Source organism: Globicephala melas, chromosome 11 (assembly GCF_963455315.2).
Source record: "Globicephala melas chromosome 11, mGloMel1.2, whole genome shotgun sequence".
Classification (NCBI taxonomy): domain Eukaryota; kingdom Metazoa; phylum Chordata; class Mammalia; order Artiodactyla; family Delphinidae; genus Globicephala; species Globicephala melas.
The window spans coordinates 44,693,504-44,720,159 of NC_083324.2; the positions used below are offsets into that span (position 1 = coordinate 44,693,504).

A 26,656-nucleotide genomic window follows, 5' to 3' on the forward strand; every position below is an offset into this window, starting at 1 on the left:
TCTCTTGAGAATGTATCATTAAAGTCCTAAGCTGCCATGTAAGAAGTCGGGCCACCCTGAAGTCTCCCTGCTGGAGACACCCACAGAGATGGAGAGAGATGCCTGCAGAGTCCCAGCTGGAGGCAGACATGTGAGGGAGTGACCTTCAGATGATTCCAGCCCCAGGCACCACTGACTGGAACCTCCTGAAAGACCCTGACTGAGAACTGCCTTGCTGACCTAAGTCAACCCCTAGAACCAGGAGAGAGAATACGAAAATGATTGCTGTGGTCCTCGTCTTACCTGGCTCCTTTTCTTGAGGGCTTTCTGCTGATGAGAACGTAGTCACAAAACTTTCCTCCCTCCTCTAAAGTCATCGCTCAGCTCACCTAAGGATCACCCTAAGGCATAGGTTCTCAAATGGGGGCAATTTCGCTGCCCAGAAGACATCTGGCAATGTGTAGAGACCCTTTCGGTTGTTGCAGCCGAGGGGGGCTGGACTGGGTGCTACCCTCATGTACTATGTATAGGCCAGGGATGCTGTTAAACATCTACAATGCCCAGGACATGCCCCAAAGCAAGGAACTGCCCATCGCCAAATGCCCACAGTCCAAGGTTGAGAAACTCTGTGCTAAGAGTCTTCGCTGTTGGTTACAACCAATAATCAGGCAAGGAGTAAGAAGGAGCACACTGGGGGTAAGGTGTGGACCAGAAGGGAAAGGGAATAATGAGCAAAGAACCACCAGAAACAAGTCAACAAGGAAGGAAGGGATTTCTTATGTTCATCCTGTCAAGGGGCAACTTTTCTCAATGGTTATTTCACGTGAGGAACATATACGAACCAAGCACATGTCAACTAGTCTCTTTATATACGGAATTACCAAGTAAACAAAGAAGTATCTTTCTCCAAAGTTGCCAGAACTGACCGTAGAGCAATAGTCTTTCAATAAAACAGGATACTGTATCACTGCTTCAAAAGTCGACAGGGTGATCTTGATAAATTCTTCTGATGCCATCAGTCCTAGAAATACAGTTAATTATTATAGATGTTTATTTATATGTCCAAAATCATAATATCAGAATACCTCAAGTACAGATGTAAAATGTCCCATGGTCTACTCACCTACAGCTCCATCTATGTTAGTTTCTCCTGAGTCTACTGATTTAATATGACTCTGTAAAAAATAAAAACGTTAATAAATAGAGATTTTAAAATAGCTCTGATATAAGAATCATGCACAGAAAAAACTGAATATATGATCCTATAGATGTTCACCATGATGAACTCCAGGCAGTAGGGATCAAGTGATTTTTATCTTCGCATTATATTTTTCTACAGTTTCTAAATTTCATGCGATAAGTAGGCATTAATTTCTTTACCCAGAAGCGGAAAGATAATATTTTTAGAAAGTCTCTTGATGGAGTTAATGCACAAAAGTCATTAGAAATTTTTTTTAAAACTTGGATAATTCTAAACTACACATGAATGGTAACTGCAAATAAATAATATTTATAAGACAGTCCTTAAAAAACAGTAACATTTTGCCCAAAACTCTCTCTATCATTCTTAATGAAATAACTCATGGAAGGCATTAAGTACTATATACATATTATGAACACTATAATCATAGCTTTGAAACATGATCATATGAATAGTATATATACACTATAAACTATAATCATTTTTAAATATACAAATCACTACCAGTGAGATGAAATGTTAAAATAAAATCAATAGCAATATAAGCACAGAAAGGTCAACCTGGTAAAGTGAGGATAATCCAGTTGACACCTAAACCATTTCCAACGTGCCACACTTACTCACGCAGTACATTGGGACATTAGTGAGGATGGCACTGAATCAGGAGCAACAGTCATCTCAAAGGGAGGTCAAGCTTTAGCTACCCTGAGCATCAGTACTGCATCAAGATGCAGCAGTTAAAGGCCTGTCTTCAAAATTCACCACTGTTCTGAGACCCTCCTACATACTTTGTACCCCAATCCCAACTCCCTTAACTGTGCCCCACACACCATGCCCATGCCTCCCTGTGGGATGACCCCCAACAATGTTTCAGAGGCAGGCCTGAGCAGCTCAGCTGTGAACAACCTGGGGTGAACCTCCCAGACCCCAAGTGAGTGCTCCGAACAGAAGGGGTGCTCTGTGAACATGATGTGAATGAAACCATCACTGCCCCGGCTAATAACAGGCGGAGCACCTGTGCTGGTGATGCACGGAGACACTGCAGCTGAGTGCCTGCCCCAGCTCACAAAATAATACATATATCATATTTTAGATATGATAACAAATAGCAAATAAAATATAAGATAGCCTTGGAATAAAAACTAATTATGTCAGCAATTAGCCTGGAGCGGAAAATATCAATAGATCTCATTATAATCCAATGATTTTCTTAAAATTTTTGGTACATATAAAAGACTATAGAGTGTCTTTGTCCCCATGGTAAACCACAGCCACCCCCCTACTTCTGCAGGAGACCCTCCAACACTAGTAGCATGTGGGATCTTAGTTCCCAGACCAGGGATCGAACCTGCAGCGCCTGTATTGGAAGCGCAGAGTCTTAATCACTGGACTGTCAAGAACATGAGATTTTTTCCCAATCTTTAATGTGAGAACTAGGTAGAGCTTCTGGAGGTAAAACCCACAAAGTGTCCCCTACCTTAGACTGAGCCCCCAGGAGTTTTCAACTCTCAAGCTAGTTCATGCTGACTCTCCAATAATTCATCACAATCACTAAAGTGTTCCTACCAGTTTATTATGAAACACACAATCAGGAAATATATCAGTTTGTTTCCTTTAAAAAATGAGCTAGAGATAGCCTCATCCACCAGAGGGCAGACAGCAGAAACAAGAAGAACTACAATCCTGCAGCCTGTGGAACGAAAACCACATTCACAGAAAGACAGACAGGATGAAAAGGCAGAGGGCTATGTACCAGATGAAGGAACGAGATAAAACTCCAGAAAAACAACTAAATGAAGTGGAGATAGGCAACCTTCCAGAAAAAGAATTCAGAATAAAGATAGTGAAGATGATCCAGGACCTCGGAAAAAGAATGGAGGCAAAAATCGACAAGATGCAAGAAATGTTTAACAAAGACCTAGAAGAATTAAAGAACAAACAAACAGAGATGAACAATACAATACCTGAAATGAAAACTACACTAGAAGGAATCAGTAGCAGAATAACTGAGGCAGAAGAATGGATAAGTGACCTGGAAGACAGAATGGTGGAATTCACTGCTGTGGAACAGAATAAAGAAAAAAGAATGAAAAGAAGTGAAGACAGCCTAAGAGACCTCTGGGACAACATTAAACGCAACAACATTCGCATCATAGGGGTCCCAGAAGGAGAAGAGAGAGAGAAAGGACCCGAGGAAATACTTGAAGAGATTATAGTCGAAAACTTCCCTAACATGGGAAAGGAAATAGCCACCCAGGTCCAGGGAGCGCACAAAGTCCCATACAGGATAAACCCAAGGAGAAACACGCCAAGACACATAGTAATCAAACTGGCAAAAATTAAAGACAAAGAAAAATTATTGAAAGCAGCAAGGGAAAAATGACAAATAACATACAAGGGAACTCCCATAAGGTTAACAGCTGATTTCTCAGCAGAAACTCTACAAGCCAGAAGGGAGTGGCATGATATACTTAAAGTGATGAAAGGGAAGAAACTACAACCAAGATAACTCCACCCAGCAAGGATCTTATTCAGATTTGATGGAGAAATCAAAAGCTTTACAGACAAGCAAAAGCTAAGAGAATTAAGAAACACCAAACCAGCTCTACAACAAGTGCTAAAGGAACTTCTCTAAGTGGGAAACACAAGAGAAGAAAAGGACCTACGAACACAAACCCCAGGGCTTCTCTGGTGGCTTAGTGGTTGAGAGTCCGCCTGCCGATGCAGGGGACACGGGTTCGTGACCTGGTCCGGGAAGATTCCACATGCCGTGAAGCAGCTAGGCCCGTGAGCCATGGCCGCTGAGCCTGCGCGTCCAGAACCTGTGCTCCGCAACGGGAGAGGCCACAACAGTGAGAGGCCCGCGTACCACAAAACAAAAACAAACCCCAAACAATTAAGAAAATGGTCATAGGAACATACATATCAATAATTACCTTAAACGTCAATGGATTAAATGTTCCAACCAAAAGACACAGACTCACTGAATGGATAAAAAAATCAAGACCCATGTATATGCTGGCTAAAAGAAACCTTCTTCAGACCTAGGGACACATACAGACTGAGAGTGAGGGGATGGAAAAAGGTATTCCATGCAAATGGAAATCAAAAGAAAGCTGGAGTAGCAATGCTCATATCAGATAAAATAGACTTTAAAATAAAGAATGTTACAAGAGACAAGGAAGGACACTACATAATGATCAAGGGATCAATCCAAGAAGAAGATATAACAATTATAAATATATATGCACCCAACATAGGAGCACCTCAATACATAAGGCAACTGATAACAGCTATAAAAGACAAAATCGAGAGTAATCTCCAAAATATATAAACAGCTCATGCAGCTCAATATTAAAGAAACAAACAACCCAATCCAAAAATGTGCAGAAGACCTAAATAGACATTTCTCCAAAGAAGACATACAGAAGGCCAAGAAGCACATGAAAAGCTGCTCAACATCACTAATGATTAGAGAAATGCAAATCAACACTACAATGAGGTATCACCTCACACCAGTGAGAATGGGCATCATCAGAAAATCTACAAACAACAAATGCTGGAGAGGGTGTGGAGAAAAGAGAACCCTCTTGTACTGCTGGTTGGAATGTAAATTGATACAGCCACTATGGAGAACAGCATGGAGGTTCCTTAAAAAACTAAAAATAGAATTACCATGTGATCCAGCAATCCCACTACTGGGCATATACCCAGAGAAAACCATAATTCAAAAAGACACACGCACCCCAATGTTCACTGCAGCACTATTTACAATAGCCAGGTCATGGAAGCAACCTAAATGCCCATCGACAGACGAATGGATAAAGAAGATGTGGTACATATATACAATGGAATATTACTCAGCCACAAAAAGGAACGAAATTGGGTTATTTGTTGAGACGTCGATGGATCTAGAGACTATCATACAGAGTGAAGTAAGTCAGAAAGAGAAAAACAAACATCATATATTAACGCACGTATGTGGAACCTAGAAAAATAGTACAGATGAACCGGTTTGCAGGGCAGAAATTGAGACACAGATGTAGAGAACAAACGTATGGACACCAAGGGGGGAAAGCAGTGGGGGGTGGGGGGGTGGGGTGATGAATTGGGAGATTAGGATTGATATGTATACACTGATGTGTATAAAATGGATGACTAACAAGAAACTGCTGTATAAAAAAATAAAATTCAAAAATTCAAAAAACAAGACTATATATAACATACACAAAAGAAGATATATAGATAGATTTTATGTTATAAAGAATAAAGACTCTTAAACCTACCATTCGAGTTAAGAACTAAGATATTCCCAATTCTTTGCATGAGCTTCCCACATCCCACCTGCCTGTCATTCCTCCAGAGATAACCACTGCCATGAATTTATCATTTCCTCAGCATTTCTTAATAGTTTTACCACATATACATATGTCTCTAAATACTATTTTTGTTTCAGTATTTTTAAACTTAACTGAAATGATATCAAACTGTATACACTTCATACAGATGGGACAGTATGTAGCCATTAAAATGTGAAAAAAGGGCTTCCCTGGTGGCGCGGTGGTTGAGAGTCCGCCTGCCAATGCAGGGGACACGGGTTCGTGCCCCGGTCCGGGAAGATCCCACATGCCGCAGAGCAGCTGGGCCCGTGAGCCATGGCCGCTGAGCCTGTGCGTCCGGAGCCTGTGCTCCGCAACGGGAGAGGCCACAACAGTGAGAGGCCCACGTACCGCAAAAAAAAAAAATGTGAAAAAAAAATTTAAGATACGGGAAAATAGTTATGATACAATGTTAAATGGAAAAAAGAATACAAATCTATATATACTCAACATAGTTTCAACCACATGTATTGGTATAAGTCATATACATATCTTATATATACATACGTAGATTTCTACACACAAATGCATATACATGAAAACACTAAGTAAACAACAATATGTTAACAATGGTTGTTAACGACTGATAGTTATAGGTGATATTTTTCTTCCAATATCACTATAATTTTCTACATTTTCTTTAATAAGCATATATCTTATAAATGCTTGAATTCTCTTTTTCAGTCTATAACTAAAACAAAAAAGACTAACAACGAAATAACATAATAAATAATAAAAAGAGGCACTGTAAGCTTTTCATAATAATTTGGCTGAAATAATTTCATAAAATTTCAACATGGGCACATAACTTTGGCTGAATAAATATGGATTTGATGTTGAAAAGAGTTCATAAAAAGATGTCTTTTGACTTCAATAAATCTACTTAAATGTCAATAGCTTACTTAAGTAAAGAAAGAAGAGGGAGAACAGTATTTATAGTATGATCTTTCTATATAATTTTTTAAAGAATATATAGATAATATACAAACATAGATGTGAACAAAAATTTTCGAGGAAGAAATCACAGGAACCACTCGCAGAGGCTCCCTTTGGGGAGGACTACTGGCCCAGGAGGTACGCTTTCACTATTCATTTTCTGCTTTTCTGCACTGTTGGAATTTTCTAGCTATGCACATGCATTCATTTTTTTTCTGTTTTAACAGCGACAAGGGTTTTCTAGATGGTGAAACTATAGGGTTCTTTCAATTTATTTTCTTCCTTATACTTCCCCAGTTTAATTTTAAAAAAAAAATCCCTACTGAATGTTTCATTGATTTACCAATTTAAATCTCTTTGGATCTATTCCTTCTTTTTCATTCTCAGTGTAATAGGAATTAATCAGGTGAGAGTGAGGACAGGGCAGGAGGCATTGCAGATTCAAGGAGAGGAGGGAACGTATGAAGAGTCATCTAGGTGAGCGTGAAGGTGTATAAATTAGGAAAAGGAACTAGATGTCCCAGTCTGCAGAGAGGGCTTGTTTGAGATGAGCAGTCATGAATTTAAAGTGAGACCAGCTATTTTCGTCGTGTTTTCCTCTAGCCATACTTAGTCACTCAAAGCAGGGGTGGGGTAGGTAGAGAATTAAACTGAACGAGGACTTGGGTTTGCCAGAGGAGGACAACGGAGGAAGAGACAGGAGAGGGATTACGGGTGTGTGTGGCAGGGATAGGGGTTGAACCAGGGACTCTAAGGGGAGTAAAGAGAAAAGTCACTGGGCCCAGGGAGGGCAGGATGGTGAGTGCAAAGTGGTAAAAGGCCAATTTAAGTCTCAGAGGAATTAAAAGGCTGTTGGAGATGGGGAGCAGGGCTAGAGAGCTGAAAATTAGGTGTGGGAGCCAGAGAGCAGTGACGCTGAATATAAGGCCATGGGTGGAGGGAACTGAGGGAGGGAAAGACAAGCTCATGGGGAGAGAGGTGGTTGAGGAGCTGAGAGGCTGAGATGTTGGAAGGATCCTCCCTAGGGATACCCGATTCTCTAAGAATGACAGTGAGCCCAGTGCTAAAAGACTCTGAGCGAGAAGCAATGACCCAGAAAAATCTGTAGATGACCACAGTACATGGGGCATCTTCTAAGGGCGTGAGCTTCAAAGCTGGGAGTTTAGCAGGGGAACAAATAGGATGGGCACTTACTGTGGGGCAAAAAAATGGCCCTATCTAGAGAGAAAAAGGGAAAGCTGTGTCTCCAGGGCAGACCAGTGCCCTGCATTACTATCCAGTACTTCAGAGAAGCTGAGAATAAGCTCTCAAAGCAAGGTGGGTATATCAATTCGGGGTCTGTATTAAAAAAAGTAAGAAAGAAAGAAAGAAAGAAAAGAAAAGAGAAAAGGAAAAAACCTTACAACAAGAACATTCGTGTGGCAATGAGTAAGTATATAGTCAGCAGAAACGAACACACCATTGTATAGCAATTATACTCCAATAAAGATGTTTAAAAAAATAATTATATAGTATATTTTTAAAAAAATACAGGAGTACACTCTCTCTGCTTTATCTGCTACAAGTGAAGTCACAATCTATCAACAAAACAACATTCACTTAAAATAAAAATCTGCAGGGAATTCCCTGGCAGTCCAGTGGTTAGGACTCAGAGCTTCCACTGCAGGGGGCACGGGTTCAATCCCTGGTCAGTGAACTAAGATCCCGCAACCTGCACAGTGCAGCCAAAACAATAAAATAAAATAAATAAAAATCTGCAGAGGGCAGAAGTATGTCTTTTAATAATCATCCCAATGCCCAGGATGAGTGAAGATTTATCAATGACAGAGATTGTAATTATATTCTTATGTGAAAAATCACAATAATTTTATCATCTTTCATTTGAAAATCTGAATTTTGATGTCTTTTTGTAGAAAACTATAACCACCACACAACCACTGTACTTTTATAAACTGATGAGGCCAGAACTTAAGAACAAAGTCCTCTTCCTCAGCTCATTAATCAAGAGCACTTTCAGAAGGACACAAGAAACACAGTGAACATAAGGATAATACACATCATGAGTTCTCAAACAGATTTCCTTCCTGTCATTACTTCCTGTTTCTCAGCCCAATTCAACGGAGGCTCAAAAGAACTACAGTGAAATTAACCACAGAACTTCCTCATAGCACTTCCCTAGATGCTTCCCTGCTAAAAGTATCCCTAGGTACTTTTTTTTTTTTTTTTTAAACTGGAGAGGGAGGCAGATACAATGGCACATTGCTTCTGCCAATAAGAAGTGAAAATAGAAATTATCAGCTATGTAGTTCTCTTTGGCCTGGACCCTTTGAAAGCTTAATAATGGTTTAAAAGTGCCCTGTTAAATTGCTTCCAAACACTTGCCTCTTTAAAACATAAGGAGACCAAAACTTCATTTTACTTGGGGAAGAAGAAGTGTTTACAAAAAGTTAATTCCTCTACTCATGCCTCCATCTAAGAAGTACCCTGAATTTTTCTACCAAAAAGATAAAAGATGTCTATAGGTTAACAGGCAAACCATGCCTGGTGCCAGTAGGAAAACGGAAGCCAATGGGAAACACAATTCCAATGCCCCCTCCGGCCTGTGCCGTCAGGAGCCTTCTAATGAGGGGAGATCATACCACCTGAGGCAGGCCAGCAGTTCCTGGAGAGCTCCTTCAGCAGAAGTCAAGTATACAGCTACTAAAGGTGGACCAAGCTTGGATACCTCAAAGTAAGGTGTATTTTTTAAATATAAAAGGACAACAGGCCTGCCATAATACAGTAGCTACTCAACCAGACACATTTTGAGAAACACTAAAACTAATCATTTACCTCCAGGTAGAACAGCAGGGCTTTCACAACACCATGCTAAGTGTATACACATGAATGGTCTGGTCCCTCAGGCCACCAGGACGGGAGAAGCACTGTGCTCTGGCCAGTTCCACAAAGCCATTCTGCACACTGGCCTACAAACATTTATAATTGTGCAACCTTCCCACCACCACCCCCCCAGAAAAAACAAACCCAAAACCTCTCAAACAACTTCAGGAAAGCCTTGCCTATGCAAAATGTAAAGTAATTCTTTTAAAGCAGAAAACTCAAGAGGCTTTACTGTGCAAATGAACACCATGAACTTCTAAGGGGCTGTAGGCTGCCGGGGAGTTGTCTATGCCTCCGGCACCAGAGGGGCACTGTGACTTCAACAGTATTTGTGGCATCTTCTGAGTAGACTGTGAATCAACTCACAGAAGCAACATCTAACTCTCAACGGTTCATCATAACGTACACTAGAGCTGGGTGGGTAACTAAATCCAGGTCCTTGATTTTAGCCAATACTATTCTCCCTGGACTAGTGTCTCATCAGTGCCATCAACACCGAGTAAAGAAAGATGAACACACAGCTAAGGCCAAATAACAGATGAGTTAAGAAAAACAACAAAAGATTTCCGGGACTGGCCATGACTCAAACCAGGAAAATGGTCCAAAGAGAGCCAAAAGACCTTTTTCATTATGTGTATGAACTCCCAGTACTTGAGCGACATTATCAGGGGAAAGACTGCTAAAGAATTTTCAGTTATCACAATTACCTTTGAACTAGGCAAGTTGTTTTCTATGCCCTGAAAGTGCTTTTGTTAAGAAAACCCACACAGAGCCCTACAGAACACCCCCAACCTTCAAAGGGTACACCCACCCCTGGGAGAAGAAGATTAGGAGGCCCTTTCTCAGTGGAAGCCGATGAGTTACATGGAGCAGATGAGGTCTCCCTAAAGTCCACAAAGACTTTTATATTGGAGGACTTTTATATTGGTAGTTCCTTGAAAACCTAAACTGTACTCAGTTAATGTAGGCCCAGAAAAGTACTACACATGAGAAAAAATAAGAGAATGAACACAATTATATCTGTCCCAAACGATCACTGTGCCAAAATATTCCAAGGTGGGCTACAAGGGCAAAATTACTCTTTTCAGGCATCAATATGTTAGTGCAGTGGAGTTACAAATATAGAATTATAGTTCTGTTAAAAATGATGCCCACATTGTCCTTTAAAACGATTAAAAAGCAAATTAAAGGAGGTGGCAGACAAAATTCTAATAATTTTCAAATTCATGAATGTACTAGGAAAATTATGTGCTTTGTAGAATTCAGGACTCAAGGATGGTAACACTTTGAAAATGAGTACAAAAGGACCTATACTGTGCTGACTAAACACACTGCTTACAAAAATCAGTGACCTCTCTTCTCAACATTCATACTTCAAAACATCATACTTCACCGTATGATGACTCTTCTAGAAAACTATATTCTCTCTTGTGGGTGGCAATCATTTTTTTTTTTATTCCAAACAAGCAATAAAATTGAGATGTTTACTTCATTTTAACTAGATACCTATATGACATGGCATTTTGAAAATCTCCGTTCACTGTTTATTATTAATATCAAAGTAAGACCGAAGATGCTGTGTGACCCTTTGTACAGCTCCCCATTTTATCAATAGTACATACTGTAACTATTCCAGGCAAGGGAAAAAGATAACATAATTCACGAGCCACAACTTGAACAAAGAGGCTATTTTTTGTGAGCAAAAATCAAAGTGAAAGATAATATGATGATTTGTTTTTCATTGTTACTCATCTCTTCAACATTAAAGGCAAGATTAAATTGAGCTCAAAAAAAAAAAAAAATTGAGCTCAAGTTAGAGAAATACCATCACAAAAAGAGATACTGCACAAAACTCAACAACGCTAGCCAAAGTAAATGACGATGCTATATTCCCAGAATTCCATTTTTTATATATGTATAAATCTGTTCTCTTTCAGATTCTTTTCCATTATAGGTTATTATAAGATACTGAATACAGTTCCCTGTGCTATACAGTAGGCCCTTTCTGGTTATCTATTTTCTAAATATTACTGTGTATATGTTAATCCCAAACTCCTGATTTATCCCTCCCTTCCCCTTTGGTAACTATAAATTTGTTTTCTATGTCTGTGATTCTGTTTCTGTTTTGTAAATAAGTTCATTTGTATCATTTTTTTTAGATTCCACATATATGCAATATCATATGATATTTGTCTGTCTGACTGACTTTGCTTAATATGATAATCTCTCTAGGTCCATCCCTGTTGCTGCAAATGGCATTATTTCATTCTTTTTTATGGCTGAGTAACACTCCATTGTATATATGTATCACATCTTCTTTATCCATTCTTCTGTCCACGGACATTTAGGTTATTTCTATGTCCTGGTTGTTGTAAACAGTGGTGCTATAAACGTAGGGGTGCACATACCAAAGTGTATCAAAGTGCACACTTTAAATATAAATATATTAAAATTTTTAATTTATTATTTTAAATTTTTTCATGATGTTTAATATCAAAATCTATGAAAATGTTTTCTATGGACTTATTTACGCTACTTGGGTCTGTCTCTGAACAAAGTGCATTATCAGGAGAGAATGTATTTTTCCTCCAAATGTCAAATTTTCTTACAGTCAACAGATAAAAATACAAAAAGGTCACTTCCCTAGAGACAAATAAATACCACTAAGACTTTAAAATTACCTCATTCTGACACCAAATCCCACAAACAGTAGACAGCCACATTTTTATTAGGAACGTGAAGAATTCAGCATTACTCACAAGAATAGTTCCGTAACTGAAAAGGAACTCTTCCGTTACAACTTGAGGTCGAAATACCTGTGTGACGAAAGTTTCCACAGATTAAATCCCGAAAGCCATGTACAAAAGAAAAATGAAAATGTTTTGTCTGAGTTGATGTTTCTCAGCTCCAGTTTACAAAGAAGGGAGTCACATTTATATACATTTTTTCCAAACAGGATGATACCTGAGACGTTACGAGGTGAAGCACTATAGGCATGAGGGGGAGACACATCTTCAGCTGCTTCGCTTGAACTGTGGATGGGTGTTTACGACCGGAAACGTTAGCCAAGGCGTTCAGAATGTCACCTGCGAAGCACACCCCAGAGCACACGTGAGGTTAGAGACCACAGATACGTAGGGACCACTGGTTGTGGGTTGAACACTAATGGGATTGCTGAGTGAGGCAATTAATCTCCAAATAAAAGAAGTGGGTAGGAGCTGCATTGTTTTATTCACAACTCTTGACATTACAACAGAAAGTTGTGGCCTCTGGGGTCAGGATGGATATAAAATTGATCTCTCACCTAGAAATTTAAAATAGAAATGATTTTTTTCTTTTTTTTTTGCACTTGCCAAATTTCAACCATGAGCACTCATTACTTTTGTAAACAGAAAAAAGTTATTAAAAAATTACAAGTGAACAGATTATAGATCAGAATTTTTTAATAATAGAACAGGATGGTAGTTATAAGATATCAATTCCTAATACTTCTCATTGGATGGCAAGTCCAATAATAAATAAAACTTGTTTGTTGGATACCTGAATCCCTCATCTCCTAAGATAGGATGAGTCAGGTAATAAGAAACTCAACTATCAATTGACCAGCTCATGGCCTCTGGTTTGCAGATTTTAAAAAGGTTACAATCCAAATAAATTTTGAAATGCTCTATTTTCAGTCATTAACAGGCAAAAATCTCCCACAGTATTAGTAAGGAGCAAAAAGTTACTGTCAAATCTGCCATGAAGATATTTTCATTACTTTGACTTAATATTCTGAATTTCTGCATCTAAATATCTTTTACCGTAATGGGTTGGGTCAAATTTAACATTTTAAACATTTCTGGTTTATAGCTACATCTGCTGGAAAAGCATGGAATGAGATTTAAACTAAACGTACGCGTACGCATTCCTTAGATTATTTTCATGTCTGTAAATAACAGTGGAATAACCAATTTTGCTAGCTGTAATAAACACCCTTTGCAAACCATTATTACTTTCATCTTTTATTCAGACCAAAGAAAATTTCAAACGTTGAACTTTAATATCAAAATTCTCTAATATTAAATGTGAATGCCTATGCATTTAAAATTTTTTTTAACAAAAAATAAATTTGTGGCTATAACCTGAAGGAAAAAGCTTTTCTTCAGAATTATGCAGAGAGAAATCTTGAGAAAAGTTACCTAAAATGATAGCCTAAGTCCAATTTTAACCAATTAAAACGCTTTCCTTCTATTTTCCAAAACTGCTAGATGACACTCAATGTAACCGTTAGCCTGCTCATTGCCTCATTCATGTCACTGATACAAAATAATTATGAAAACAGATAAGGCACATTCAAATTTTGAAACTACACATTCAAGACAAAGCGTCATTGCACTCGCCTGAAAAAAAAAAACCGGCAAGAACAAAAAAAGAAGGGATGCCTAAATGCCAAGTCGCAGAAAGGTAAGCAGCAAGGGGCCTGAGGACGAGACTCCAATTTACCCAGGATTCGTGGCAGTTCCTGCACGATGTGACAGGTGAGCAGGTCCAGGCATTTGGACAGGTACTCATTGCCGCTTTGCTGTTCCTTGCCTGGAGTGGTCTTTCTGCTGTCTCTCTCGATGTACATCACCAGTCTACACACAGCAAAATGCAAAAGATTACCTCTCATGATAAAACAGTTGATAGCACCTGCCTGAACATGCCACCAAGGCAAGTGTTTCCAGGGGGCACAGTCCCCATCTTGTTGACATTTAGATTTGGAGCAACTTGTCAAGCACAGTCTATTTTTGCCTTCGAAAAATCGAAACATTTATGCAGAGAGAAAATAAGGCAACTTTGAATCTCTCTGCCAATGTATTACAAAACAATGCCCTGACTTCATTTGCCTCCGGCCCATGAAAGGAAACCACATTCTTCAGATGACAGATGAAAGGCAAACAAAAGCGACTGGAGAGAAGAGGGCTTTGGTGTTCTGAAGATTCAACGTAGAACCACAAGTTGTCTGCACTTGTGTTGGTCATCAGTCTTAAACTTGCTCTGAACCCCAGGCAAGTCACATAAATTCCAGTTCTTTCATTAAATGGTGTATATAAATCCAAAGAAAAAGTTTCATTTCAGCACTGGGTGATATAGATAGCAGACACTATTTGAACATCTGGATTTCACGTGCCCTTTTGTCCACTGGTTTTATGAAATCTGTCTCAATAAACTTATTTCTTCTTCAAACAATTGGCATTTATTAAATATTAATCTCTGAACCAACTGCCTCCAATCCAGAGCTAGGGGACATACTGAACCATCAGTCTGGTTACTTAGGGTATTGTTGAAAAGTTTTAGGCCCACATTTCCTTCCCTTTGCTGGACCCACTCCCCAAGTTCCTAGTCCCCGAAACCCTAAAAGGCAATGAGTCCCCTGACTTCAAAGGCCCCTTTACAGCAATCTCCCTTGCTGGACTCCCTTGCCATTATCCATCTCTCCAGCTCTGTTGCAATCACTCATCCCATCCAACTTCTACTTCTCAGAACTTCCAAAAATTCCCACTATAAACCGGAAAGGGGTGGTTCTGGACACAATACACATACGTAACGTACACTGAAATCTTAACACTTAGCATTTACGTGGTTCTCTTAGTAGATTTATGCAGCCTTTTGCCTTCCTGCTTATTATTTTTTGGAGCCCTATTAGTAAAGCACCTGGGAATGAAACCAAATCAGAAGTTTGGTTAGTTGACACCTGTTCCATCAGCCCAGCTAAGGAGCGGGACCAGAAAATACCATCTTCCTTTTCGGTTCCCCAAGATGGGTCGCGATATCTCCCTGCCCAGTCTCGCCATCTGCTGAACAGCTTTTCCAACATTAAAGATTCCGGCATTTAACTGCATCCCCTCCAAGCTAAGTATTACAAACATGCCCTCTGACCATAATCTGCTCTTATTCCTACTTGCACGATCTTCCACTGTGACAGTTCTTCAGCCTGCTGGGAACTTCCACTAATTAAATCCATGACATCTTCTCCCAGTCCATCAGCACTTCTTCACTTACACTCTTGCCCTCTTTCTTTTCTTTGCACCCATGTAGCCAAATGATTTGGATGAATCCAATGATCTGTATACTTTCCGTACATCTGCAGAGAGGCTGCTCAAGTTAAATATGGGGCAGATTCACTCTATTGTAAATGCATGTCACCAGTACTCAGCGGCACTGGACAGTACCAGCGACCCAACTACATTTCGCTGGTCGACTTATTCAGTCTAGCTTCAAATTTTTCTTCTCTTTATACCCTGAAATCTCCATCCTCTCATGAGACTCTCAGTGAGTGCTTCTGCCTCCTACTGTAGAGAGAAAATAGAGAGCATCATGAAAAAAACTCTTCTTCCTAATTCTCAGTATACTGTGTGTCCTATCCTAGGCTCCGTTCCTCCCATCACAACTGCAGACCTCTCTCTCCTTCCAACTGTGCTTTGGATCACATTCCCTTCCACTTTCTCAGAACCTTAAAACTGCCAATCACTCGTTTTCTGCTTTTATATATTCACTCTCTCCCATTTAACAAAACGCTTTTCACATCCTTCTACAAACTGCCCCGTTGCCTCTCTCTTCCCTTTCTCGGTAAAACCTCTCAAAAGAGAAATCTACACCTTGTATCTCCATTTTTCCTCCTAACTTCCTCAACCCACCACAATCTGCTCTCACTCCCATCACTTGCTCTGAGGTCACCAACAACCTCCATGACATCAAAGCCAATGGACACCTGTCTGCCTTCACCTGTCTGAACAATTCAGCAGGGTTCAATACACCTGCCACTCCTGCTTGTCTATACATCATGACAGCATACAGTTCTAGTTTCCTTCTCTGTGTCTTTTGTTGGTTCATGCTCCTAAATGCTCAAATCTATCAAAACTCAGTTCTGGGTCCACTACTCTTTCCTTTGTACCCATCTCACGCAGGTCATCTCATCCCCACCCATGATTTAATTTACCACCTATCTACACAGACATTTTCCAGTCACCTATGTACAGCCCAAACCTGGTGTCTCAAGCTACAGACCTGTACACTCAACTGCTGACTTGATTTGACATCTGCTTCTGCTTGTCTCAAAGGCATTCCTAACTCTACAGATCCCCAAAAAACACCATTATCATCCCAACAAAACTGGTTGTCTTTCAGAATATAATATTCCACCATACAGCGCCACTCTCTACCAGCCAGACACCCAGGAGTCATCCTTCTCACCTCCCTTTCTCTCACTTCCCACACCAAGTCAATCATTAAATACTCCTTAAACCATTACACTTTTCCACTCCTCACCAAATGCAAGCTTCCAAATTCCCTTCTCCTTCTTCTCCCACCAGAGCCTCCTAGTTGGCCTACCTGCTTCTACTCTAACCCTTACACACCTTACATCTAAACTGATCTTGTCCACCACCTTGCTCCCATGTTTAAAACCCTTCAGTGGAACCCCACTCTTCTTAACATGGGAGTTCTTAACACTCCTTATCATAACTTACAACACTCTCAACTATCTCTCCAGCTTCCACTTGCTTTCTCTCCCCGGCAGTCATACTGTTCTTCTTACAGTCCCTCAAACTCAATACCTCCCCCAGCAACAAGGTACTGCCTCTCTGCCTGCATGGCTTTTCTCTCCGCTCCTTGCCAGCGAACTCCTATACATATTTCATAATTCACTGCAGTTTTCACTGACTTCTTAAATTAAACCTATGACATTGTCTCATAGCATTAAGGCCCTTACCCAACTGCAATTTCTTGATATATTTGTTATTATCTGATAATGTTTGTCTTTCCAGTAAATTTAAAAATAGCCGAGGGCAAGGACTGTATCTGATTTTTCTCACCACAACATCATTGCACTTATGGGCATAGTTCCTGACACAAAATAAGGGCTCAATAAACATCAGCTGAATAGATACATATGGCTGTTGAGATTGCTGTAAGACTTTACCTAGTTCTCTACATCAATTCCTTGGTCCTTATTTCCCCCAAGGCCTTTTTCTTAATTCTACTGTTTGATTAGACTGCTGGATCACATAAGAAGTAAAAAAAATCTTCTGCTTAGGAAAAGGTACCATGAGCAAAACCAAGAGACAAATAAGTTGGGGAAAACTATGTCCCCCATTTGGTCATCAATAGATAAATGGATAAAAAAAGATGTGGTGTATACATGCAATGGAATTATCATTGCTTTGCAACACAAGGATGGAACTTAAGGACATTATGCTAAGTTAAAATAAGCCAGACAGAGAAAGATAAACACTGCATGGTATTACTTATATGTGGAATCTAAAAAAAAAGTCAAACTCATAGAAAACTAAGAATAGAAAAGTGGTTGCCAGGGATTGGGGTAAATAGTGAGAAGCTGGTATAAGGGTACAAAACTTTAAGCTACAAGATGAATAAGGTCTGAGGGTCTAACGTAAAACCTGGTGACTATAATTGAGAACACTGTATTATACGGTTCAAATTTGCTAAGAGTAAAACTTAAATGTTCTCACCAAACACAGAAACAGAAAATATGTGAAGTGATGGATGTGTTACCTAGATGGGAGGGTCCTTTCACAATGTATGTATATATCAAAGCACCACGATGTACACTTTAAATGTCTTATAATTCTATATGTCAATTATATCTCAATAAAGCTAAAAAATTTTTAAGATAAATTGGGAAAAAACATTTCCAATTCCTATTAAAATACTTGTATACATATGACACACAGCAAAAATTTGAGGTGGAAACTGTCCGGCAAAAGCGGACTGGTTAAATAAAATACAGTCCACTGTTACAATGCAGCTACCAATAAAATAAGCAAGCCTACATATATTTTGGGAAAAACGCAAGGTACGTTAAGTAAAACAAGCAAAGTTCAAAATAGCATGCTTTTGTGTAACAAGAGAGGAATATAATCTATACTCACTTTTGCTTGGATTTAAAAAAAAATTCTGGAAGGATGAATAAGCAAGTAATAATAATGCTTTATTTCGTATGGTGGTAATCTGGGGCTGTGGAGCATGAGGTGTAATTTCTTACTTTTTGAATTTTTCTGGATTATGAACCATGAGTAGGAGTTATCTATTCAAAACTTAAGCTAAAATGTTTTGAAAACATGAAGTAGTATCATTGTTCTACACAGCCAACTTTTTAAAACAAACTTTTAGGTGATGTAATGCTCAATTACACAGGATACGCTACCAGGTGATAAATGCCGTGTGCCCTGCAAACAGACTACCACTTTCTGTAAGAGCTATAGACCTCCATCTTCTCACTGTGCCAAGAGTCAGGCTGACTTTAAAAAAGAGATAAATCAACAGCAATACCACACCAGTACCCCAAAACTTTATTACAGCCTGTGCCCCATTATGATTTCTAGGTTATTTTTCTCCTTTCCTTCAGTAGGGTCGTTCTTTTAACTTGATAATATTGACAGAGATTTCAACAAATCTGGCTATAATTCCCACCCTAGCACTTTCTAACAGCGTGATCTTGAACAAATCTCTTAAGCTCACACAGGCTCTGGGTGCGCAGGCCTGGCAGCCATGGCTCATGGGCCTAGCTGCTCCACGGCATGCAGGATCCTCCCGGACCGGGGCACAAACCCGTGTCCCCTGCATCCGCAGGCGGACTCTCAACCACTGCACCACCAGAGAAGCCCAAATTTCTTAAGCTCTTTAAAGCTTCAGTTTTCTAATTATAAATGGGATGAACTTATTTACAAAACAGAAACAGACTCACAGATATAGAAAACAAACTTACAGCTACCAAAGGGGGAAGGGGAGAGAGGGATAAATTGAGAGTATGGGATTAACAGATACACACTACTATGTATAAAACAGATAAACAACAAGGACTCACTGTGTAGCAGAGGGAACTATATTCAGTATCTTATAATAAACTACAGCAGAATTGAAAAAATATAGATATACATATACATGTATAACTCACTTTGCTGTACACCTGAAACTAGCACAATACTGTAAATCAACTATACTTCAATTAAAAAAAAAGAAATGGAACCTCAAATGTCCCACTTCACAACACTGCCAAATGGTTTCCCCAAATGGTTGTCCCAATTACTCCCACCAGCAGTGTACAAGTCCCCCTGAGCAACCACCTCACCAATATCTAGTAGTATCCAATTTTTACTCATTTATATCTTGTGGTGTTAATGTGAACTTTAGTAATTATTAATATGGTAAGCATATTCTGTTACTTCTTTGTTGTTCATGTTTTCTCTTTTGTGCAATACCTGTTCCGGTCTTTTGCACATTCTCCCACGGGTTATTGATCTTTTGTTATTGACTTGGAGGCATTATTTATATGATCCAGAACTGTCCCTCTTCCCCTTCCTTTTCTTTTTTTCTTCTTTCTCTTTCTTCTCCTTTGAGTGTCTTTCACACAGAAGTCTTCAATCCACTGGAAACCGATTCATCATATGGATTTCAGAAGAAATCTAATTCCACTGTTTTTCCAAGTAGATAACCACTTGCCCTGGTACCACGCATTGAAAAGATACTTCTAAAAACTAAGGGTGAAGGAAAAGGAGCAAAAATACAAATATTTGGCAAAATCTGATTAAAAAGTGTTTGATGTTTAGATTACCTCCTCTACCCAGTGAATCTAGGTGACTACTGCCAGACTTGCACACAGGTGGAAGTCTGGAGATGTATTCTCTAAAGAAAGTCAAACAGAAAGTTTCTACACTAGGAGAAAGCAAACCAAGTCAAAGAGGGAGCCACCAGGGGAATTCCCCGTCGGTCCAGTGGTTAAGACTCTGTGTTTTCATTGCCGAGGGCACAGGTTCAATCCCTGGTAGAGGAACTAAGATTCCACAAGCCACATGGCACAGCCAAAAAAAAAAAGGAGGTGGCCACCAAACAAAACCAGGAGACTAGGTGAATTTCTGCACAATGAATACTAGAACTTCCAGCCACCTTCCCCAGGGTGGCTCCCCAGACCCAGGCAGCCAGGTCCCTGCCCTCCAGGCTGACACCTGCAACGCACTTCGGTGAAACTAACTGGCCCAAGAGAAACACCCTAGAGATACTGATGCGAAAGTTCATGTCAAAATGCCCATAGAGATGATCTTGGTGTGAAGCTCAAAGTCAACAAAATCTGCCCATGTGCTGAACTTCTAGAACTTCTAGAACAGGTTGGCATTCCCTCAACTCTTCAACCACCAGACTAAATATTACCAGTTATCTGAGAGCATGCCTTCTTTGTTTGACATTATATTTACAGGTCTTCATCTACATTCTTTTTCCTTGCTGTGTGGTATTCCAGTGTGTGAATATACCACAGTTTATTCATTTTACTGTTGATGGACATTGGGGCTATTTCAATTAATGAATATGGCCAAGCACTTCTTATGCTGAATGCATGGAAACATTTCTGTCGGATATGTATTTGGAAGTGAAATTGCCGGATCATAAGGTATGCCTAGCTTCAGATTAATAGGCATTGCTGATGATCAGTTTTCCAAAGTGATTAAGTCTATTTACACTGCAACAGGCAGGTATAAGAATTTCAGTTGCTCTATACCCTTGCCACAATTCTGCATTATCAGGCTTTTTAATTATAGCCATGCTTCGGGACATCCATTGGTATTTCATTGTGACCAAAGTGCATTTTCCTGATGATTATTAACATATCTTTTCAGGTATTAATTGGCCATTCAAAGAAAACCAATTCTGTAAAGTTCCTGTTCAAGTCTGTGCTCAGTTTTCTATTGGGTTATCTGCCCTTCAGTTGTTTATATATTTTAGTTAAGAGCCCATGTCGATTATGTGTATAGCAGATACTTTTCCCTATTCTATGGCTACTCTTGTTACTTTCTTCGTGATGCATTCTGATGAACAGACGCTCTTAAATTTAAGGCAATCCAATTTATCAATACTTTCCTTTATGACAGTGCTCTTGTGTCCTGCTAAAAACTCTTGGTCTACTCCAAGGTAATGAAGAAATGTTCATGTGTCTGATCTACTGGAAATTGTATTGTTTTATCTTTTTACATTTCAATGTGCAATCTACATGAATTAACTCCTTTGTACAGTGTAATTTAGAGATAAAGGGTTTTTTTTATATTGATGCCAAAATGATCCAGCACCATTTATTGTTAAAAACCATCATTTCCCCACTGTTTTCTTCTATGTCTCTTCTGCTCTTCTCCATATTTTCCATCCTTTTGTCACTCTCCATTGATCCCAGATGATTTGAGTACAGTATATTAATTCTCTATTCAGCTGTGTCTAATCTGCAGTTAACCCAATCCACTGAGTTCTTCCTCTCAGTTACTGAACATCCACTTTGTTTGTCTTTATAGTTCTAATTGTCTACTGAAATTCTCCATCTTCCAAATTCTTTGAATATACTGATCGTAGTTATTTTAAGGTCTATATCTGATTAACTCCATTGTAACTCCTGGGGATACTGTAGTTTATCTCATTTGGTTTTTGTATCATATCATCTTATCTTCTCATACGCCTGATTACTTTCTGATGAGTGTTAGACTCTATCCACACAGTCTGTGAACAGTGGAAGGATATTTTGAGGCCTAGGGTTAGACTTCCCGAGACAGGATTTACATACAATCCTGGATCACCTTAACCCAACCAGAGATTGAGATGATTCAAAAGTGGTTCTTTCCCTATGCCTGGAAATCCTCCATATAAATAACAGGGTTGCCAGAAACAGAGGGCAGGGAAAATGGAAATGTTTATCTTTTGGAAATCAGAGAATACAAAAGAAATCCCATCAAAGTTTACAGAGTATAAAAAGTAAATTCACACTTGTCTCTAAGGAATCAATTTTTTCTAAAATCCATATTATCTATTACAAAATCTAATAATGTGCTACTTAATTATGACAGTATGAAATACCATTTCTTTAAGGCAGAAACTACTCACTTTTCAACCACTAGCACAGACTGTTAACACATAAGAAAATATCTATTACCTCTGCTGGGAGAAATAAAAGACTGAAGGGATCCATATAATATATTATAAATAATATATTTATAAATAATATAAAACTCACTCTAGAATGATGCTTCATTTCTTCATGCTCTCCCTGACGCCTTCACATTACAGGATGTGTTTACACAGGCTATAGTAGAATAAATTGACTTTACTGACAGTGGAACATTAGTTAGTAAAAGAACTCACATTCTATGAAGGAAATAAGATGTGGAAACATTTGAGGGTAGTGTCCACAAACACTTCAAAATTGTTCTACGATGGAACTGCAAATGTTATTTCTTAGTGGTCTACAAAGATATCAAGTTAAAAAGATAAACAATTTGAACAGTAATCCAAGTATTATTGAGATGGTGGGAGTCTGGCAGTGGAAGTGGACTTCGGGAACAGATTTGGTTCGTTTATGGCAACTTGAAGATTCCTCTTGGGCATGCCATTGAATATGTTAAGATAATATAAGGCTGGAGTGTAGAGAGGTCATACAGGTGCATATCAATAAATAGATGGTATTTGAAGCCACTGGATTAGGTGGAATCACATTAGGATAGCAATGTAAGAGAAACAGAGGGCCCAGGAAGATGCAGAAGAGGGAGAACCAGCAAAGAAGAGACTGAGGTGGGACAAAAGCAAAGAATGTATGCTAACTTCCTACCATGAGCCCTGTAACTACAGAGGCACATTCTGGTTCAAGTTGGCCAACTGAACCCAAATATTATACTTCCCTTTTTTTTTTTTTCTTCACATTCCCAAAGGAGATTCACATTATCCCAAAAAACAGGAAATTGCACCATTCACAGCCAGAACCTTCAAAGAATTTCCTAAGGATGATGGTGCAGATATAAGTGCATTAAGGGAAGGCCCAAGCTCACATGAAGGAAAAACGTGCCTGGGAAGCAAGGAGAACCCCAGCAGAACCCTAAGCTCTGAATGGCAGGGGAACAAGTTTACGCTTCGAAGCTGATACGAAGAGGTGAGTTTCTCAACGCTATGAACCATTTTTAAAGGAACTAGTATCAGCAAACGTGGAACAAAGACCATGGTAACTAAGAGGAGAGGGGTCACAGGGAGACTGAAGGACAAAGCAAAGGAATGACGTCATGAAAGTGGCATTTGAGGACTATGAATCTGGTAATGGCACAGATAAATGATGAGAGAGGAAGTCAGCCGGGAGGGCAATTAGGAGTTACGAGTATGCAGGTGAACAGGAGAAACAGAAGGGAGCTCAAGAGCAGAGAAGAGCTGGCTGCCTGGAAATGGTGTGAACCGCAGACAAGACTCCACCAGTCTCTTACTGAGAGGATGGCACATTCACACGGTGAGAAATCAATTATACGGGGTTTAAACATGAAGAAGCCACACCCCCTGCTTTACCTTAATCCGGGTTCCTCCAGGATGCCCTCACCCCTGCCCCACCCCCATTCCTACCCCCCTGAGACATCCTCCCTCCCCTTCTGGTCCTACTGGGCTCGGTGCCCATCAATGGACTACTCCACTGTCTATTTCTACTGCAGATCTCCCCAAGTGCAGTATGATGCTGACATGAGATGCAAACTGTGGCTAATCTATCCCATTTGGATTCACCCTGGACCACCTCACAAACAGGTCCTTGTTGAGACCATATACTATTCCAGAAAATCAAGACACCATGCTTGTCTTTGCTTCACTTCAATCTAAACCCATTTTTATCTCTCTACTGCACATCCTTTAACTTATAAGTGTATCTTCCCCCTTAAGGAAAAATTTGTAGTTTAAATATGGGATCTTGGGAGGGAGGGATAAATTTGGAATTAACAGATACAGACTACTATGTATAAAATAGATTAACAACAAGGACCTAATGCATAGTACAGGGAACTATATTCAATATCTTGTAATAACCTATAATGAAAAAGAATCTGAAAAAATATATATATGTATATATAAATGAATTACTTTGCTGTATACCTGAAACTTTGTAAATCAGCTCTACTTCAATAAATAAATAATAAAATATTAATAAAAAAATAAATATGGGATCTTCAGCAAACTCATCATCCAACACTTCTGTCTGTAATGAAAGCTGCTGTCTCTTGGGTTATGATGGTCAGGCTAGAGTCAGTTTGGGCCCAAATTCAAATTACACTGACACACCACATGTATGGACCCACTCCATGCTTATTTCTTCAGCTCCTAAATTTATAACTGGAATAGACATACTTGGCAACTAGCAGAATCCACACATCGGCCATCTGATCTGTGCAGTGAGGGCTATTATGGTAAAAAGGGACAAACAGAAGCCCCTGGCATGTCCCCTCTCTAAAAAAAGATAGCAACCCATATCCACAGAAAACCAAATCATAGGAGTGGATACCAACATCAAAAACTTGAAAGGTACGGGGATGATAAAATCTACCATATCCCCGTTCGTCTGTCTGGTCTGTGAAGAATCTTAGAAAATGACTGTGTGGATTATCCAAGATATAAACGGGTTGTGACTCCAACTGCAGCTGCAGTTTCAGGTTTGGTACCTCTACTGGAGCAAATCAACATCGCCCTGACGTGGTACTCGCTACCAACCTGGCAAAGGCTTTGTTCTACGTATGCATCTGGAAGAACCGCCAGCACGTGTTTGCTTCTTACTCGGGGCAAACAGTAAAGTTCACTGCCTTGCCTTTGAGCTATGCTGACAATCCTGCTCTTGGCCATCAAAACAGTCCGCAAAGATCCACATCCTCTTGATGTCCCATCAACATCACACCTGTACTTGCACACTAGCACTTTGATGACATGAGGCTGACTGGATCTGAGAAACAGGGAGCAGCAAGCACTTTAGCTGGCTTAGTAAAACATGTGAGAGACAGATAAACCCCATAAAAATCCATGGTCTGCTAGTCCTCAATGAAGTTCCTAGGGCTCAATGGTCTACAGCATGTTGGGCTATCCCTCCAGGTCAAAGACAAGTTATTGCGTCTTCTACTGATTATGACCCAAAAAGTGGGCTCTGTGAACTTAGGAGGCAATACATACATACCACCTTTGAATGTGTCCCTCTGACTCATTATCTGAGAGATTCATAAATTTAATAGTTTTTAATGGAATTGGAGTGAATAAAGACTCTGCTGCAATTCCAACTTGCAGTGTAGCTGCTCTGCCGTATGCTGGGCCTTATGACCTAGCACGTCTACTGATATTCTCGGTGCCTGGAAAACAGGGGTGATGCATGGAGCCCCAGGGAAGCATCAATAAGTGAATCACAACCCTGATCTTTGGGTCACTATATGCTGAAGATTTGTGTCCTCCCCAAAATGTACATTAGAATCCTAACACTCAATGTAAGGAAGGCTCCTCATCAACGATGGCCTAGATTCTGCCGCTCCATCCAACACGAGAAACCAGTGCTGAGCCCTCAGCCTGGGCCCATATCCTGGGGGGAACAGCCAGTCATCTAGCAACAGGTTGGTGTACAAAACGGGCAGTAAACTCTCCTCGCTGGAATAGTTATACCCTGAATATGGACTCGCTGTCCTTGCCACATGCTTCTGCCAGTGCCACTACGTACAGACTTAAGAAATACCTCATTTATCATCATGATAATCAATGTAACACTATATCTGATCAAGGAACTTATTCATAGCAAAAGAAATGTGTTAATACGCTCAAGCCCACTAAATCTGCTCGTCAGCGAGTACGCCATCACCCAGAGGCACCTGGCTTGACTCAAAGGAGGAATGGCCGACTGCAAACCCAGTCGTGCTGCCAGCTGGGAAACAACACAGCGAAAAACTGGGTCCTACCTTACAATAACAAGTGTATGCTTTGAACCAGTAAACAAAATGTATGCTTTTGCCTTCCCCACAGTCAAAACACACAGGTCTGGTAATCAAGGGGTAGAAGTGGGAGTGACTGCCTCTCGGTATTATACCTAAGAGCCCACTCACAAGATTTTTACTTCCAGTCTCCATGACCCTGAGCTCTGCTGGAATGGGTCCAAGGAAGAAAGATTTCCACCAGAGGACATAGCAAAAATTCCATTTTGGGGGATGAAGAGGATTACTCTACTGATTAAGAGTGAGGGATTCATGATCACCAAGGGAATATTACGTTGCTGTCAAACAGTGCAGACTGGGGCTACCCAGGAGATTCTCTGAAGAGCCTCACGGTACTTCCACATCTAGAAGCTAAAGTTAACAAAAATCTAAGCAACCAAGAAACGGCTGGTTCAGGTCCTTCAGGTACTTGACATCCCCAGAAAAGTACGAATCTGTGATTCAAGTTTATTTATAACAGTGGGACTTCTGAATCATAAGGATTCATGACACACATTTTTAAATGC

At 39.8% G+C, this 26,656-nt stretch overlaps 1 protein-coding gene across 11 annotated transcripts in view; it reads right to left on the minus strand.

Annotated features, from left to right (window-relative positions):
- The window catches only part of ULK4 (unc-51 like kinase 4), a 523,422-nt gene that overhangs the window by 360,332 nt on the left and 136,434 nt on the right, over positions 1-26,656 (minus strand). For all 11 annotated transcript variants that reach the window (XR_009565989.1, XR_009565987.1, XR_009565986.1 and 8 more), the window contains 5 exons: positions 13,861-13,994; positions 12,340-12,461; positions 12,135-12,191; positions 1,103-1,154; positions 906-1,000 (listed from right to left, as the gene is read on the minus strand). Coding sequence is in view for 1 of the 11 variants with exons in the window: in XM_030846182.2 (XP_030702042.2) it covers positions 906-1,000; positions 1,103-1,154; positions 12,135-12,191; positions 12,340-12,461; positions 13,861-13,994 (460 nt within the window). In the remaining 10 variants the exon portion in view is untranslated. The remainder of the gene's footprint in view (positions 1-905; positions 1,001-1,102; positions 1,155-12,134; positions 12,192-12,339; positions 12,462-13,860; positions 13,995-26,656) is intronic.